Raw genomic sequence first — 16,698 nt, forward strand, 5'->3', positions numbered from 1 at the left:
CTATTGTTGGTATCCACAACGTCTGTCTAGAAGCGATTCTAGTGAAGTCATGACCAACAACCTTAATAAACACATTATTCACGCCTAGCATTGAGCCAACATTCGGTGATCCAAGTGTTAACTTAAGAATGCTGTTTCAATGCCGTTGCTCCCCCAAATCCCAAACGCCGTCATTTCCATATATCATTTTCATTCAATGACGGTACCTTGCGGGTGGTGCAGCAAGTGGAGGAGCATGTGTTGCTTCCTCAGCTTGCAACTGTCTCTGTATTCGAATTTTGGTGGCTTCAGTTCCGTCATCTGGTGTTGCCGCCTCCTTGAACCAAGGATGCTGAAGCGCTTGTTTGGCGGTAATTCTTTCAGCAGGATCATAGACGAAAATCTTCTGCAGAAGGTCGAGGAAGTTTCTGCAGAATTTGTTGTTGTCTGGGATGATTTCCTGTTGCTTGTTAGTTTCTGCAGTCAGTACTGGGAATTTCTTGGCTTACATCCAACCGCTTCATGGCCTTGACAAACCGTCTCGAAGCTCTGGTGGTATCTGGTTGAGGGTAGTCAAGTTTTAATCGCTTGAAGAATCTGGAAAATGTTAGCATATGGAAGTAGAATCTCTTCTGGGAACCTACTTTGCGGCAGGATTTCCACCGTTTCTCTTTGCCATGGTGTTGACTTGCTGAATGAGATGACTGTCCAGTCTAGTACCGCAAACACTCTCCATCATCGCCAGGTGCTCTAGATTGTCGTGCGTTTGGAACAGTGCATCTCCTGTGAAGAACTCGACGAGAATGCATCCAATACTCCAGATATCACACGGGAAGGACCACCCTAGACCAAGAATAATCTCTGGGGCTCGGTAATGGCGAGTAGATACGACGGAAGAGTGGTACTCGTCCTGGAAGGTAGCAGAACCGAAGTCGATTAGTCGGATCTCAGTATCGAGGAGGACTTTACGTTGAGCGGCTTGTCGATTGACTGTGGTAGATGATGAAGGGATTCTGCGACTATATGTGAATGCTTGGTATGCACTATCACACAGAAGGATATTCTCTGGCTTGAGATCGGTATGAATCAGGTTGAGATCGTGTAAGACTATGGTCTGTCAGCTCTGGCATATCCCGTGGGTCAAGGAAGATACTTACAAGCCACACTAGTGAAGAGCTGTCTCGCAAAGCTCTGAATTTGACTATTTGGAAACGGGACAAAGGCATTGCCCTTCAGGAAATCAAAAACACTCTGTCCGAGTAGATCCATGACAATGCAGATATGTCCGCGGTAGTCGAAACAGTCCCGAAGGTGTATACATCGGTTTCTGTTTTCGTGGTCATTGGCCTTGAGAGTTGACAAGACTCGAAGTTCTATCCGTGAAGCATCGCGGTACTTCTGGACTGATCTGATGATTTTAATCGCAACATGCTTATTCCGCTTCTTATCTCGGGCTTGAACGACCTTGCCGAATGTGCCTTGGCCGAGGAGCTTGGTCACTTGGTCTAATGATGGTCAGTATCAGTTTCGGCAAACTGGAGCAAGCGGCACTCACATCGGTCTGTCAGGTCAGTGTCTGGTACGACAATGTAGTGTCCATCATCGTCGTCGACCTTGCTGTTCTTGGTGTATGAATTCTGGTTCTTTGTTAGTGTAGATTCTTTAGTGGAACACTGGAGTACTCACGTCAGGCACTTGCTTCACCTGGACATCCGGAGCCTTGATAGGGGGTCTCGGCGGGGGCTTGTAGTTTGTGAACGCATCCCCGTTAGTCTCTATTTCTTTCTGCTTCGCCTCGTTGGCAAGCTGGAGTCGAGTTTGTGTTCGCTTTCTTTTCTGACCTGGCTGGACGTCGGCAGCCTCGTATCCATTCTGCCCATTCGAAGAGTGGGAGCCTAGGGATGTGGCTGCAGTTGTGTGGATAGCAGATGTAGTTCGGTCGGTTGAGATGGTGGACCCGGACGAGTCTTTGTATTCGGGACTCTGATTGAGAGAGTGGGAGGGCTCGAGATGATATACAGGATCATAGGCTGAGCCGACGTCATCTCGTCTTCTCTTCTTTGCAGCATGTCGACTTCCTCCCCCAGCTACTGAACGTGTTGCTTGAGTGTTTGATAGTACAGATGCTGATGGCTCAGGGGTGGGAGAGTCATCGATGACGATGACCTCCTTGGGCAGGCCATTTTTGTAGAATTTGTGCCAATCGGGCTCCCGGGGTTCTCTGGAGCGTTGCCGTTTCTTCGGATTCGGCTTTGGTACTGAGGTCGACGAAGAGATAGGCATAGCTGCGGGTTTTGTTTCGTGTCTTGAAGATGAGTGTGCCGTGTTTTGACTTGCTCGTGAGGGGTCGGCCACACCGACGCTGTTCGAAGAAGTGCCGTTACTCGAAGGAGTCGGGAAGTTGTATGACGCTCCCAACCGGCTGCCGCCGTTCAAGAGTGTATTGTTCGCTCGATAGCCGCCGTTCGATTGATAGTTCTGGTGATGAGAATACCCGTAGTTCGGGTGGTGTGGGGGCAGGGTTGACGGCGTCGACATCGAGAAATGTAGTCGTTTCGAACCCGGGGAAGGGCTCAGACGACAAGACTGAGATCGTTATCCTGAACTCGCCGGCAGGGCTATGATATGGCGGAGGCGTCTACAGCATTGACTTTGCAGCCCTGGAGAATGGATTGAGGCTTCGATACGGTTGAATTGCGCCGTTGCTGTGGGATCTGGTGGTCGGGATCTGGTGAATGGCGTCCGGGCTGCGCGTCGGAAAAGATGCTGAGCTGCGTAACCAAGGTCTAGGATCGGACCATCTTGGATCTGCTTGTGCCAGTAATCGTTGTATGTCACAATCAGATGAGTAAAGGCCGGTCGCTGTCGAGAAGAGCAGTGGGTTGAAGTGGAAGTCCAACGTCGAGTTTTCGAGCAGGTCAAGTTGGGCGGCGGGCTTTGGACTCAAGCGAGGCACTGTTCAGGCAAGCGCGCCGCGGTGGCCACAGAAGCAACTTCACGTTCTTGGGGGGAGGGGAAGGGAGCATTCAACCATTCAGTTATCTTTTCCCGCAATCGCTTCTTCACCTCACTCTTTTGAGGTCCTTCTCATCCTTGAGAGGCATGGCTATCTGTTGTTGTGATCGCATAGAGCGTCTACGAGTACTGCACGTATTCTTCTGGCCGCGCAGTCCAGCGCTCAATGCCCGGACAACCACCACCCATCCTGTTCCCCTCACTCGACCAATGCGCTGATAATCAGAAACATACTGTACAGACTGACTTAAAAACCGCGACACTAGAGTGCGAGATCTTCCACATCGGCGCGACTAGATTTCCCTGGTCGTAAGCTCAGCAGCCAAGCACCGAAGCCGTTCCTCCGCCTTGCAGCCCTCCTCCTCCTATTGATTCGATTCGATTCAAATTTTGCCGGACTTTATTTTTGACAGCAGGAATGGCTCGAAGGCGAAGGCGCCAAGAAATCGAGCGGATCGCGTCAAATGGTATGTATCTCTTGCACGCTTCACGTTTGAACAGAAAGTCAAACTTGTCCCGTCCCCTCATCCGATTATTGCCTCAATGTTCCGACTTTCACCAGTCGAGATTTCGTGATAAGCCTAGCTTGTACGCGTTCGACGTGACCCCTCTCCCCTCCTCGAATGGGAACATCGGGTTTCTGAGGTGGCAATTTCATAAACGAACTTCGCAGGATCGCCATTACGCCTCCTGGAAGTTCATAACGAAGTCCTCGGTCCTCCACGGCTCAGAAACAAATGATGCTACAAGTAAACCGAGTGTCTCTATGAAAAGCTTAACATAGAAGCGCGTGAAGTGTGATCGCCTTCATCGTCGCATCATTTCATGCAGAGGTCTCATTCGCTGGACATGGTGGGCATGGAATGTGGCAAGGCACGTGATTTCAGGGGTCCAGATATCTTGGACCGGGGTTTTTCGATGTTGCTTCGTGACCAGTTTCTATTTAGGAATTCTATTTGTCTGCTGTGAACCTACAGCGAGCCCCCCAGTCATCAAAACGCCATGCTCGAAAATGCAGTTTGGAAGTGAAAATGCCTAAATTACCGCCGTTTATTCGCTGCCGGTTGAATGTATTTCTTGAAATCCGGGGAACTGGTCTTCGAAGTCGTTGTTCGGGAGATGTGTTCAAAGTCGTGCACAGCCTCATATGCCTCTATTGAACACAACCTTTCCGTTCTCACCACCCATGTCCCAGAACTCCTTCTCCAAACTCGCAGCATCAACACTCTGTCTTTGAGGAAATGCTGCCAGTGCCAAAGGCAAAGCAAACAGACTTGTGGTCAGAATCAGGCCCAAATTAACAGGTAAAGTGAGTCTTGGATTTTTCTTCAGCCAGTCTTGCTTTTGTAGTCGTACCAGAATTAGGGGGGGGATGACCATGATGGGAGAACTGTTCAAGACTCGGCTGAGGGCAGTCTCCGAGACAGCAAGAGTAGCTGCCTTCTTACTCTTTCCCAGAGATTGCACTGAAGATTCGGACTTGCCTTCCTCTGCAAGCTTGGCCTTGTCAGACTCAGAAAGGACTGGGTAGACGTCGATTCCTTGTCTGATCTCCTCTCCCCTCATCAAGAAAACATTCAACGCACCAGCACTTGCAACAGCTGCAAATGGTACCAATCTTGAGAGTATTATCTTCGTGGCGGGAGCAACTTTCTTTAATCGCGGAACGAGGGCATTGAGTCCCAAAGCTACAGAACAAGAAGCTCCAACAGCTAGAAAGTATGATTGTGTGATCTTCGAGACGGATAATGGGGTAGATTTGTTGGCATTCGCATTGTTGATTGCAACGTTAAGGGATTGATTGGTAATTTGCCATAGGAGTGTGCCAGTAGTCTGCAATAAAATCAGTACTGAGTTCCTAGAAGGCAAAATAAGCAACTCACCCCGAGTCCTGGTGTGAGCATGCCAGCCGTAACAATCAAATTCGATAGGACAAAGCATGACATCCGGAAAGGGAGGAAGACTGGTTCGCCGGTATCTGAACAATCAGCACCTTCTGCTACCCGCGGCCAGCAGCACCTACCTGGATGTAAAGTAGAATCGACAATCTTCTTCGCATTCCATAGCTCCGCATTCATCTCCCCAATCTTCCCCTGCTTGTATCCGGCGACCAGACCCTTCGCATGCTCCAAACCAGCTTTATTAACGAGCAGTGTTCTGGGAACTCTTAGCACTCGTCCTTGAAGCAGCTTGCTCAAATAAACAGAACCACCTTTTAAGGGAACAAAATATCCTCCTCACCTGGGATCTGAAATGTTGGCGGAGTGCATCACACGTCCCCAGTATGTGCTGAGATCATACTGAGAAGCTGGGAGCTCTCGATTGCCTGGTATTGAGGCGGACATCTCGACTTCGCAGTCAATCGAGGGGCTGCGAAGCCGTTCGAGGGGTTACGAGAAGCAATTGAGTTTCCTTGATCAAGTGGAAGGTGAAATGGTCTTCACTAGCAGAAGAACAGTGCTGTACCTGTTCGTATGACTGCAGAGAGCGGTGAGAGGTGGAAGAGTTGAAGCTCAGTCCCACAACCAAAATTAAAGCCGGGATTCTTGTTGTAGGTCCGATTTCGCGTGGCTTGCTGCGAGATAAGAAAGTCTATTGTGGCTGAAGCCACACCTGCAGCGAACTCCAGCACCGCAATTGATGCATCTGTAGATTCTCATTGATTTATGAATAATCCTTATAGTTCAAGAGTTTCTCCACATGCGAATTTATGGTTACAAAGCGATTGCTTTGCGGGTTTGCAACACTTTTTTTTGGTCGCCTGTCTCAAGGACGTTGGGGACTTTGTTCCTCGAATTTCTTGCAACGGACTGTCTCTGTAGCGTATCAAACATCACAGATACCTTGAGACAATCATTACAAAAAGCCGTGCAGCGAGGATGGGACAACATTTGCCTTTTTCAAGAGCCAAAGCCAAAATTTAAATGCAACGGAATAGCAATACTGAGAAAGTACGTGTGACTTGGAATATAAAATTTGAAACTACTTTTTCCATCCAGCGCCCACCTCGCCCACCTCGCCCCCCTCGCCCCTCTCTTGTTCCCCTCTCGTTCATCTTTCGTCTAAAATTAAGAAGCCGTCTCGGCTAAATAACCTACACGTTTAAAAGGGTTTGAAACGCAAAAAAATTTCATTTGAAGTAATACTTCATAGAGATTATCCGACCCAGGGAAGATTCGAACTCCCAATCTCTAGAGCCGAAATCTAGCGCCTTAACCATTAGGCTTTACATAACGTTAGACAAAGCAATTATATGGGGTGTGGACGGCAACGTACCCACTACTTGATTGTTAGTGATGATAAATCTCATGTTCGGGGAGGACGACTTGCCTGGGCCTCGAATAAGATTTGGCAAAAAAATCGCTTATTTAAATTTATAAAGTTGAACACAAATCCTGGATTAGCTTTCGCTTAAGCAACGGTTCCTTTTCCCCACAAAGTGTGGAAAATCGATATTTCCCCCCATTATTGGTCAGTCATTGCAACACCGGCGAGTCCTCTTTATCGATCGCAACCGTCCACTTATCCAGCACCACCCAATGTAGGTCCGGAAGAAAATCCGCTTTGCTGTTACTCCTGCATTATTAGCTAATTTAAATTTACTTTACAGACTGGGTTCGGTTCGGATGTACCACCGGCGAAATATCAGTGAGACACTTGCTTGGCCCGACTGTGAGTGAGGCGGCTATCACGAGTCAAACCTAACTGGAGTGACTAGCCGAGCTTCTTGCGGGCATTCTGGTGGGGTCCAGAGGAAAAGGGAGGGGGTCGCCGTATTTTCAATCTATATTAGCACTATTCATACGAATCATTAGGTTTAAGAAGAGTCCGCCTGATCTATTTAATATAGTTCTATGAGTGGCTCTTAAAAGGAACAATGCATATTATTAGGATCTAATGAGAAAGTTTAGATTATTAGAAAAGGAGGGAGTATGATTAAAGTAAAAATCGCGACTCGGTTCCGGGCCACCACGACCACAGTCGATATACTAAACCGGACGATGTTAAAGGGAAAAGCTTAGTAATAGGTTACTTTGGGCTGAACGTTCTCGAAGCCGGTGTATACTTATCCAAAAAAAAAAAAAGGAAGACCGAAGAACGGAAAGGGTTCGAACGGGATACGTTAAACTCTCCTTGATGGGGGGGTTCTACAATCACACCCCACTGTGGTGGGCGCTCTCATCCCCACTAAAACCCGACGTCACCAAACAGCCATTTTCAACCAGAGATCAACCATGCCGGACTTCAAAGGAATCGCCAAAGGCGGCTGGCATCCGAAAGGAAAGGATGGGACATCGAAGGAATCATGGAGGAGCGACAACAAAGGTATTAATCAAGTGGCAGGGTGGATAGGCAGAGGGAAAGATCCCAATGAGAAAGCCCGCGATCACGTCTCCCGACCATTGTCGACTCTGAAGGATCCTGCAGCTTTTGGACCACCTCCGAAGAATGTCAATTATCATGGCGGCGCAGCTCTACCGAATCAGATAACGCCAGATACTCGAGGGTTAGGAGCACCCTTATCGGAGGACGAGATATATGCCAAGCAGCAGGCAGAGGAGGAGGCACAACGGGAAGCAGAAGAGGCAGCGAAGCCAAAAGGCCCTCCACTTCCATTTCGAGCAGATACCACAGGATTATCAACCGCGAATATGCCGCCGCCTCCAGGACGAAGAGACGGCGCAGATGGAAGAAGTCCCGCGCCAGCGCCAAAGCCAAAGCCAAAGCCCGGCCTTCCACCACGATTGCCACCCAGACAGAACTCAAATCCTATATCTCCGCCTCCTACATATAGCGGAGCAACAAACGAGCCGGATTCTCATAAAGGCATACTCAATCAGGGTTCTATGAGCAGGTTGAGTGCTGCAGGCGTTTCTGTTCCAGAGTTTGGCATTGGAAAAGGAAGACAGCCCATGCCACCACCAGGCCCAACTTCTCCTTCACGTACTTCAGCAGCCTCACCTGTAAACTCTGCACAGCTGAGCGAACTACAATCCCGCTTCTCCCGTTTATCTTCTTCAACTTCACCCAAGCCCGAAAATCCCAGCGAGGGCACAACATTTGCCCAGAAACAAGCAGCTGTAAGGACGGCATCAGCCTTTCGGGAAGATCCTTCATCTGTATCTCTTGGTGATGCTAGAGCGGCAGCAAGTACAGCAAACAATTTTCGAGAACGACACGGAGATCAGGTTAAATCGGGGTTTCAAACGGCGAACAAGTTGAATTCCAAATATGGAATTACGGATAAAGTTAGGACTTATGGAGGAATATCCAACACACAGACACCAGAACCAACCAATCCACAAATTGAGATGAGGGACAATACGATTAGTGGACACGCAAACGGTGGGCCAGATGTGAGTGTTCTGGGAAAGAAGAAGCCGCCACCACCTCCCGTGAAAAGAGTGGGTTTGGCAGGCCCTGCAGCTTCGCAGGAACCGATCCCACCACCCATTCCTCTCAACAGCAAACCTAAACCTCAAGTAGGTGTTGTTCACTAGTATTGGACATGCACATTTTTATGGTTTCCCAAGCAGCAGTCCTATGTGCGTTGGTATTTCTTTGCAGTTATTGATGACTTTCCCGGACTGGTTGTGACTCCAGAAATTTGTTGCAAATTATGTTATTCCCAGAATACGCTTGCCTGATTCAAGTTTTTGCCAATACAGTGGAATATTTAAGGCAGAATAGTTTCTTGTTTTGATCTCGAAACCTCCAACCCGAACATCTTTGAGATCAAAATGAAAATGTCCTATAATCTGAATGCAAGATTAGCAGAGCTGTTGGAAGAGTTAGCAATTGCTATTTCCCCTTCTCAGCAAAGACACCCCTCAAACCATCATCATGAGAGTTCGCGATCACGACCCCATTCTCATCCTCACTCGCGTCCCCACACGTCGGGCCACAGTGAAAGCTCACGTTCACGACCACATCCACATCACCACTTGCTTCCACATACCTCTGGTCACAGCCAAAGTCACCGACATAGAGATCATCCGCTGACTTCTCAGCCAACTAGTTCTCATGAGCCAAAAGACTACGATCTTGATCTTAAATCTTTATGGTTCGCCAAATCGCCACCAGCTTTCCCTCCACCATCGATGAATCGAGGCGGAAAGTTAACGTATGCATCTTCATCAGGATGGTCTAGCTCTGGAGTTCGAAAAACTCATACATTCACGGCCCACGTTCGCAATACCGCCACGTTGGCAAGCTCCAGAATCCACCTTACCTGGGATGCGAGCAATCCAACTGTGACTGTCAAAGCATATCAGAGGCATGATCCCCCTCCAAGGAAGCTCAGCCAAAGTGAGCTGGTATCTTGTCGAGAGAGGTATGCAACCCGGTCATACACTTTTAGCGCATGCTAACACCACCAGGTATTCTAATGCCGTCGCTGAATGGAGCGAGTCCCAAATGGGCTCGCAAGTAGGCGACGGTGAGTGCTGGACTCTAGCCAATAACGCCCTCAAGGTGGTTGCCGCAAAGTGCTCTTCACGTGGCCAAGAGCCGTGTATGGCATCGCAGAGCTTTATTCATGGCTACCTCGTGTACTCCTACTTTCCATCTTCGTCGATCCCGGAACCCCAAGGAAAGGTCGGAGGAGCGGGCGTAGCTCGGGGCGATATTATTCAGCTCTACAAGGCCCATTTTAAGTATCCAGATGGAGGGCAGGCGTGGGCTGGTGATCCGGATCATACCGCTGTCATCACAGGTGTCGAGCCAGATGGTGTTTTGAGAGCTGTTGAACAAAATGTTGGCGGCAAGAAACGAGTCCAACCAGGAAAGTACAATATGGCTCATATGGTTAGTGGCGAGGTGAGGATTTTCAGGGCTGCAGGCGAGAGTTGGATTGGGAAGCTGGATCCTACCTGGTGACCTCTTTCGAAGAAATGACTCTGTAGTGGAGAAGAATTACGTAGCTTTCCTGGGGAATTCATGAGCATCGTTTCGAATGTGGTTCAATTACTCTGAGGTGTCCATATGAATAATCATTACTCGCCAGGGTACAGCTAGCTTCACTTTCTTGTGAAGAAGCCCAGTCATACAAACAGGAAGAGTTTCTCTACTTTCCTTGCGTTGCATCTCACGCGCACAGCATCCCAGCATATGAAGTGATATCGGTCTCCAGCAGCCCAAACTCCACAGCCACGGTATCCGGAGTGTTGTCCACTTCACCTCAGCCCATGATTCACAACTGTTTCTCTTTCACCTTATACTCTTCAGCCCTCAGCTTCGGGGATTCTCGAAAACGATAACTCAAGAAACGAGCGTCTTGGAACCGCTCTTCCGCGCCAGAAAAACATCCGCCACAAGATCCGGTAATAAAATACCCATCTTTGCAAACTTGGCGAAGTTGTTCCCTCTACCTCAAAAGCACATTTATCAACGAATGCGAAGCGTAACTTGCTGTCCGGCGCGGTGGTTTTGTAGATCCAGTTCGAAGCAAAGTAAGGTGCATTTTTCGCACTTTGGTTGACAATCTCAGGGATAGTATCATTTTAGAGCTTCGGAATCAGAAGCCTGTCAGCGAGAACCCAGAGCTTGTAAAGGTCGTGAGTTGCGGGATTTCCTCCAATCGAGTCCTGAAGCTTCTGTGTGCACAACCAGCCCATTGCCGGACCAAAAACGTTGGGGAATTCGAAGTCATTGATGGCTATGTTCAGGTTCTCGCCCTCGATGAATCATCGTTGAAAGCAACATCGAATACTGGCGAGTAGTAGCATGCGAAATCTCTATAGATGAGAAACTTCTCTTGGTTTTTGCCTTTAGCAGTGATGGTGGTGGCGGTGGTGAGTAGGATGCTGAGCAGTCAGATCAGCATGAAAATGCCAAAAACAGTTTTAAGGATGGGATTTTGTCATACTTGAAACTTGACACGGGTTTCTTTTCGGAGCGGCAATTGCAGATGACGCCGTAGCTAGAATACTGGTCTTGGAAGCCGTGTTGTACAGAACGTGAGGCGGATTTGGTGTTAATACAATATCAGGGTTCAGTTTCACTTTCGGGAAACTGACCTCGGCCGAGAGAGCAAGTCGTGGAGATCTCAGTTATTGGCAAAATCTCCTTTGGCAGTATTTGAAGAAGAAAGCAGCATTTATGGTGTGAGATTGGCATAAGAGGGGCTTCCATTCGAAGTTGAAGTGGTTGAATCTCCTGGAGGTGATACCAACCTGTGGCTTTCTAGCAGTAAGGTGAGCATGTCACCTTCTAACCCCTGTTGAATTCGCTCTAAAACGAAACAGCATAAACAGGCTCAGGCAGTGGACAAGCGACGCAGAGCAATAGATATTGTTGAAGCGGATGCTCAAGTCTTTACTTCCTCTTCCCATATCGGCATCCCCTCACCTCACCCCAGTCCTCACAACAACACCGACAATCTTCTGATCCCCACCTCACGCATCTTTGCTTGTCAAAATCTACAGTTGACACCGGAAATCAAGACCCGCCTCAGCTTATGCTCATCCCACGCAAGGTGAGTGAAAGAGCCGTTGCTGTAGCATTGCTCCGAAACAACTCTAACCCCTATCAGAACCTCATCTTCTCAACTTCTCATTATGGCACCAAGATCCATGCCAAAACGTCCTTCTCCCTCTGAGTTCCGCGAGTAAGTGAACAGGATCACAGAATTCCAAAAATCCTCTGACACTTCCTTTATAGTATGCTCGCCGGTCCTCGAGTCGATATTTCCGTTGGCCCTCGGAAGAAACACTACCTTCTGCCAAAACTCTTGCTCTGCTATTACTCGCCTTTTTTTGAAAAGTACTTCAACGTCGTTTTCAAAGAGGGGCAGACACAAGAGCTTGAGCTGTTTGAGGATCGGGTCGAGTTTTTTGAGATTATGATAGAGTTCATGCTTTATGGCAAGGTGGAAAACGTGGGCAGCCTTCACAAGTTCAATCTCAACTCAACAGTCATTGAAGATAAGAAAGAGTTCATTGAGTTCATTAAGTACAACGACAAGTATGGGCTCGGAGAAATCAGTAATGAAGCCCAACAAGAGTTTAGCAAGCTCTTGGGTTACTCAGTGGCCAAAGTTGACGTTTCTGATGTTGAAGTGGTATTCGGTGCTCTTCCTGCCGGGAGTCCTCTCAGAACATTGCTTGTTCGCAAAATATACTCATCAAATACGTTCGAGGACATCCAAAAGTTTAGATCCCAGGAGTACAGCATCCCCGGTTATGCAGCAGAGGTTCTTGACTGTCTACGCGCAAATTTCGACGTCACGATGAAGCGAGGCAAATCCAGGTGGTAATAGGTCATTCAACACTCAAGAATCTGAATAAGAGGAATTGGATTATTTGGCAAATGAGACGCGATTTTGGGAACTTCTTTTTTGCAACGATCACGATGATGTCTCATATGGAGGAAGCGCTTTAGGAAGGGGAATTGGAAATGAGTAACACAGGCGAAATACTACAGATTTTGTGGAGAAATATATGAGCATGCATTTCGGGAAATTATCTCAAATTATCGTGACCAAGCTCCTCGTTGTTTGGGAACATAGTGCAAAGTCGAGAGTTACAAAGATTTGAGTATAAACATTTCTAGTGCATATAAGATGAAAGCACCTCGAGGTTTATATATAAACAAAACATCGTTGTAAACGATCTTATTAAGAGAATACTTATTTTCAACGCTACGCCAACACGGGCTCGGAACAAGTGCTACTGCTTTCAGCTCTGATCTCGTAATACCATCACAACTTCCAGTCTATACCCGAACTGCCTCTACAAATATTCACGTTTCCTCTAGTCCTTAAATATCGATAAATTAATGTTGAGCTATTTACTAAACCCGATTCCAACTCGGAAATTTCTGACCCTCGAGATCGAAATCTATTCCTTCAAACAAGTTCGGAAGCTCAACCACCTACAAAATCAGCCACAGGAGTTACCTCCACCCACCAATAACGTACGAACCCCCTGTCTCTCAAAATTCCACTTTCTGCCATTGTCAAATTTGTGGGATTTCACCTCTGCAACCCTTAACACCATGGCACCCAAGGCTCCCCAAAGAAACCCTTGAATCAGGAGCGAGTTGAATAAGTGCCACTTCCAACCGTATTGCCCCCTCGGTACTTACTTTCTCACTGGATTGTTGTCTGGCCCTCGAGTCGATTTCTACGTGGGCGCCGAAAGAAATGTTACTCCCTACCAAAGAACCTCCCCCGCTACTACTTCTACTACTTTGGTCGTTGCTTCAATGGCAATTTTTTAAAAGGCAAGACTCAAACGCTCACTTTAGAGGACGACGTGGTAGAGGAATTGGAAGCTCTTTTGGAGTACATGTTCTCGGGAGAGTCCGTATCACCAGATGCTCTGAATATCAGCCAAAGCTGCCAGACCGGATTACAATGATGCATGTTGTTCATTGAATAAGGCATGAGCGGTGCGAGCGCCACTGTTCATGACGCTCTTCAAGATATTCTTCCCAGAACCTTCAAATATTCATCAGGAGCTGTGATTGGACCTGTCCACATCGAGACAATCTTCAACCACACTCCTCCACACAGCCCTCTGCGGCCATTGACCGCCAAGGCAGCTCTGTCAACTGCTGGCATAACTGGGAACACGATTCGGAAGCAAGAGGGAGAGCGCGAAGGATTTGCTTTGGGGCTTCTGAAGTTCTGACACAGATCAGGTTGCTGCTGAAGGAGATTCAAAGTTTCCGCTTGCACAGATCCTTTCAATAGGAAAGGGAGGTCGAACTAGGCGATCAAGGAACGCAAGTTTTGTTGCTCAGCTTGATTACATCTGGATGCTTGTTGGGCTTCATAAGGGCAGAGCGAAAAACATAGCAAAATAGATGCTGCATCTGGAATCAACACGAAGTAAAACCCAAAAAGGTGTTTCTGATGCTAGCCAGTGAGCAGAATGAACTCTTGGGCCCTGTCCATAGCATTCTGATCTCTCCCATTTACTCCTTGACCCGAGTCTGCGTCGGACCACTCTCCCAGTTCAGGATACCTCTTCTGTCTTTTTACTAACCTCGCAGAAGCCCACCCCAGCCCCCCTTTCGCTCCCCTCGACCAATCCTAATATTCCCTCCCCATCAGCAATTCACCTTCAAAGATGAACTGCTGGTGAAAGCGAACCACTCCCAAAATGTACTCTTTTTAACTCCATAATTCACCAATTCAATCCGGCCACTTACCCCTCAAATACCAACCCAAACAACCCAACATTTCTGATTTCGAGGGATCTCATCCGACTTCAACTCAACCAAAGAGTTAGGACAACCTTCCAAAGCTCTTGCCGGCTTCTCTTTCAAACATCAACTCAGACACCACAACCTCTCCAATGCCCAGAAACCATACTATTGCTCAACCCAATTAAGAGTAAGGATAGCCTTCCAACACTCTTGCCACTTTCTCCCTCAAACCCCAATTCGAACACCACAACTTCCCCGACCTTCAGGAATCACACTCCTGCGCGATTCAATCAACGAGCAAGGACAACCTTCCAACGTTCTTCACGTACATCAAAAAACCTTGCTACAACGCCGAAATGCCTCGTCGAGCACCCGCCGAGAAGCCCGATGCGATGGAGTTTCTCACGTAAGTCACCATTTCTTCACTACGCAAAATTCCCAATGACTTGATATTGCAAGTGGATGCAGCCCTCACCTCCAATCCTGAGCACTCACCTCAAGCAGGATGATCTCTGGACCAAGGGTCGACCTCTACGTCGGTCCGAGCAAGAAGCACTACAATCTACCAAAGCTTCTGCTTTGCCACTACTCGGACTTCTTCGATAGTTGCTTCAACGGTGGTTTCATCGAGACACTATCGCAGAGACTGTACCTCCCCGAGGATAGGATCGAAGATTTTGAGATCTTACTTGAGTTTATGCTGCGTGGAACCTCTCCAGGAAGTATCAAGCTTACTGAAGTAAGTGCTGGAGCCGGCCCCTTCTCTGTAGTTGCTAACTCCGTCGATCGTCAAGACAGGCGCTTCTGCTATGCAACGCTGCATTGACTTCATTCGGTATGCGGATAAGTACAACCTTGCAGAAGCCGCCGAAGTCGTCTATGAACCACTTAAGGAGGCAATCAAGTTCCAGTACAAGGATGGAAAGCCCACGAAGGTGACGTCGAAGCTGGGAAAGCGAATCCCAAGAATCGCGGCCAGCGATATTGAGCTCATTTTCGCAGTTATGCCTGCTGGTAGTCCTCTCCGAACGCTCGCTGCCCAAGGTGCTCTATCACACAATGGCATGAAGCAAGGATACCTCAAGCAGGAACGAGAAGTTGATGGATTTGCTGCTGCGATGCTTCGGAAATGAGAGCTAGTATCAAGTCTGACTTCAAGTGGATTGATCCGATCTCAGGATTGGAGAGAAAGTGATGGCTTGGCTATTAAGGATAAGTTCTTGCTGGCTGCTAGGCCATACGGATTGACTGTTCAGGAAATTTCAAGGATTGGAGACACTTGTCATGGAGCACATTGGAATAAGTCAGAGGAATGTTTTTCATTTACGTCTTGAATCCCGAGGATGAATTCTGGTTGGTTTCCAGATCATACGGATTGAATTTTCAAGGGATTTCGGGGAATTTCAAAGGAACGGCGACACTTGTCATTTGGGCACATAGGAATAGGTCGGGGAATGCTTTTCATTTACTGGAGTGATATCGTGAGCGTGGGGAAACGGCGCGGAAACATGCCTCTAGAGACCATGGCAATGCAGGGAATGAGAAAAACACCGCAAACCAGATCCATCTAGACCTTCATCTCAGTGAGACCGTGCTTCCAGACAGTGACGAAGGGTGTGGTGCCATCCTCGCGATAGTTCATGAGAACGACCCTAGATAATCAGTTTCTGCTTCCTGTAAGTCGAAGGAAAAACTTACATTCCATCGGGATCCATTGACTCGCCAATGTAGAAGTCGTAGTCTTTGAAATTGCCCACAATTTTCTTGGCATATGCTTGGGCCCCCTTCTCGAACTCGGTGATCGTCTCCTCGGAAGCATTCTTCTCTTTCAATGCCTCCTTAACCTTCTTCATATATGCTGGGCCATATTAGAATATATCCAAACTCCTAGAGTGGTTCACGTACTCTTGAGATGGCTTAGATATGACTTCTTGTCGAAGGAGGTTTGATTCAGGCGGAACGAGTTGACGACGTTGTTGACTTTCACGGCTTCATCCTCAACACCCTCCTCTGCCTCCTCAGCAGATGCATTGGCTCCAGTATCTGCAATCCAATATCAGTGTGGTTGGTTCTGTTTCGAGGGTGGTTTGTACTGACTGACTTCGACGGCACCAAGCGTGATCATGGCACAATCGACTTCATAGACGACATTATCGACTTCCTTCAGATCGTAGGAGTCAGAGATGATCTCGTCACCGGTGATAATATCCTACATCGAAGCGCAGAGTTAGTCTTCGAGTCCCCCACATTTTGTACAAGCAGATGAAGATGGTATCAGCCTAGGAAATGAGAAGCGGGGTCGCTTCGCATTAACGCAATGGAAACTGACCTTGTAAATGATCATGATGGCGGTAGTTTTGGTGGAAGATTATTGGAGGTTCGACCGTGTCGAGAGTTGGGCAGAAGTTGAACGGGTAATGGGGAGAGATTGAGATCATCTTCAAAATTCACGAAGTTGCGACGGTGGAGGGGCAAAGCGCCTAACCCGAAATGGAAAGAGCGGGCTGATCACGGGATTTTAGTAAGCAAAATTTCCTCAGCAGGAGCTGC

The 16,698-nt window shown here is 47.9% G+C and overlaps 5 protein-coding genes and 1 pseudogene across 6 annotated transcripts; 2 read left to right on the plus strand and 4 right to left on the minus strand.

Moving 5' to 3' along the window:
• Positions 1-84: 84 nt before the first annotated feature.
• K444DRAFT_119339 (kinase-like protein) lies at positions 85-2,897 on the minus strand. Its single transcript, XM_024870375.1, has 6 exons — positions 1,666-2,897; positions 1,535-1,616; positions 1,137-1,484; positions 624-1,086; positions 489-576; positions 85-439 (listed from the first exon to the last, which is right to left on the minus strand). The coding sequence occupies exons 1-6, from the start codon at positions 2,515-2,517 to the stop codon at positions 194-196; spliced, it is 2,079 nt and encodes a 692-aa protein (XP_024743403.1). The 5' UTR covers positions 2,518-2,897; the 3' UTR covers positions 85-193.
• A 1,011-nt stretch (positions 2,898-3,908) lies between these two features.
• On the minus strand, positions 3,909-5,525 carry K444DRAFT_606811 (Tricarboxylate/iron carrier). Its single transcript, XM_024879061.1, has 4 exons — positions 5,236-5,525; positions 5,018-5,151; positions 4,878-4,972; positions 3,909-4,827 (listed from the first exon to the last, which is right to left on the minus strand). The coding sequence occupies exons 1-4, from the start codon at positions 5,337-5,339 to the stop codon at positions 4,138-4,140; spliced, it is 1,023 nt and encodes a 340-aa protein (XP_024743404.1). The 5' UTR covers positions 5,340-5,525; the 3' UTR covers positions 3,909-4,137.
• A 630-nt stretch (positions 5,526-6,155) lies between these two features.
• Positions 6,156-6,230, minus strand: K444DRAFT_t5 (annotated as a pseudogene). The gene has a single exon. The product of its transcript is annotated as a tRNA-OTHER (tRNA).
• Positions 6,231-7,229: 999 nt separating this feature from the next.
• Positions 7,230-9,873, plus strand: K444DRAFT_639653 (uncharacterized protein; the record flags this gene model as incomplete). Its single annotated transcript, XM_024884400.1, has 4 exons — positions 7,230-8,399; positions 8,430-8,494; positions 8,966-9,328; positions 9,375-9,873. The coding sequence occupies 4 exons, from the start codon at positions 7,230-7,232 to the stop codon at positions 9,871-9,873; spliced, it is 2,097 nt and encodes a 698-aa protein (XP_024743405.1).
• A 1,679-nt stretch (positions 9,874-11,552) lies between these two features.
• K444DRAFT_624003 (uncharacterized protein) lies at positions 11,553-12,250 on the plus strand (the record flags this gene model as incomplete). The annotated part of the gene is made up of 2 exons (XM_024882342.1): positions 11,553-11,602; positions 11,656-12,250. The coding sequence occupies 2 exons, from the start codon at positions 11,553-11,555 to the stop codon at positions 12,248-12,250; spliced, it is 645 nt and encodes a 214-aa protein (XP_024743406.1).
• Positions 12,251-15,332: 3,082 nt separating this feature from the next.
• K444DRAFT_649642 (translationally controlled tumor protein) lies at positions 15,333-16,569 on the minus strand. The gene is made up of 5 exons (XM_024885589.1): positions 16,478-16,569; positions 16,246-16,357; positions 16,054-16,191; positions 15,847-16,006; positions 15,333-15,800 (listed from the first exon to the last, which is right to left on the minus strand). The coding sequence occupies exons 1-5, from the start codon at positions 16,490-16,492 to the stop codon at positions 15,716-15,718; spliced, it is 510 nt and encodes a 169-aa protein (XP_024743407.1). The 5' UTR covers positions 16,493-16,569; the 3' UTR covers positions 15,333-15,715.
• Positions 16,570-16,698: the final 129 nt, after the last annotated feature.

The sequence above is a fragment of the Hyaloscypha bicolor genome, assembly GCF_002865645.1.
Source record: "Hyaloscypha bicolor E unplaced genomic scaffold K444scaffold_13, whole genome shotgun sequence".
NCBI classification, from domain to species: domain Eukaryota; kingdom Fungi; phylum Ascomycota; class Leotiomycetes; order Helotiales; family Hyaloscyphaceae; genus Hyaloscypha; species Hyaloscypha bicolor.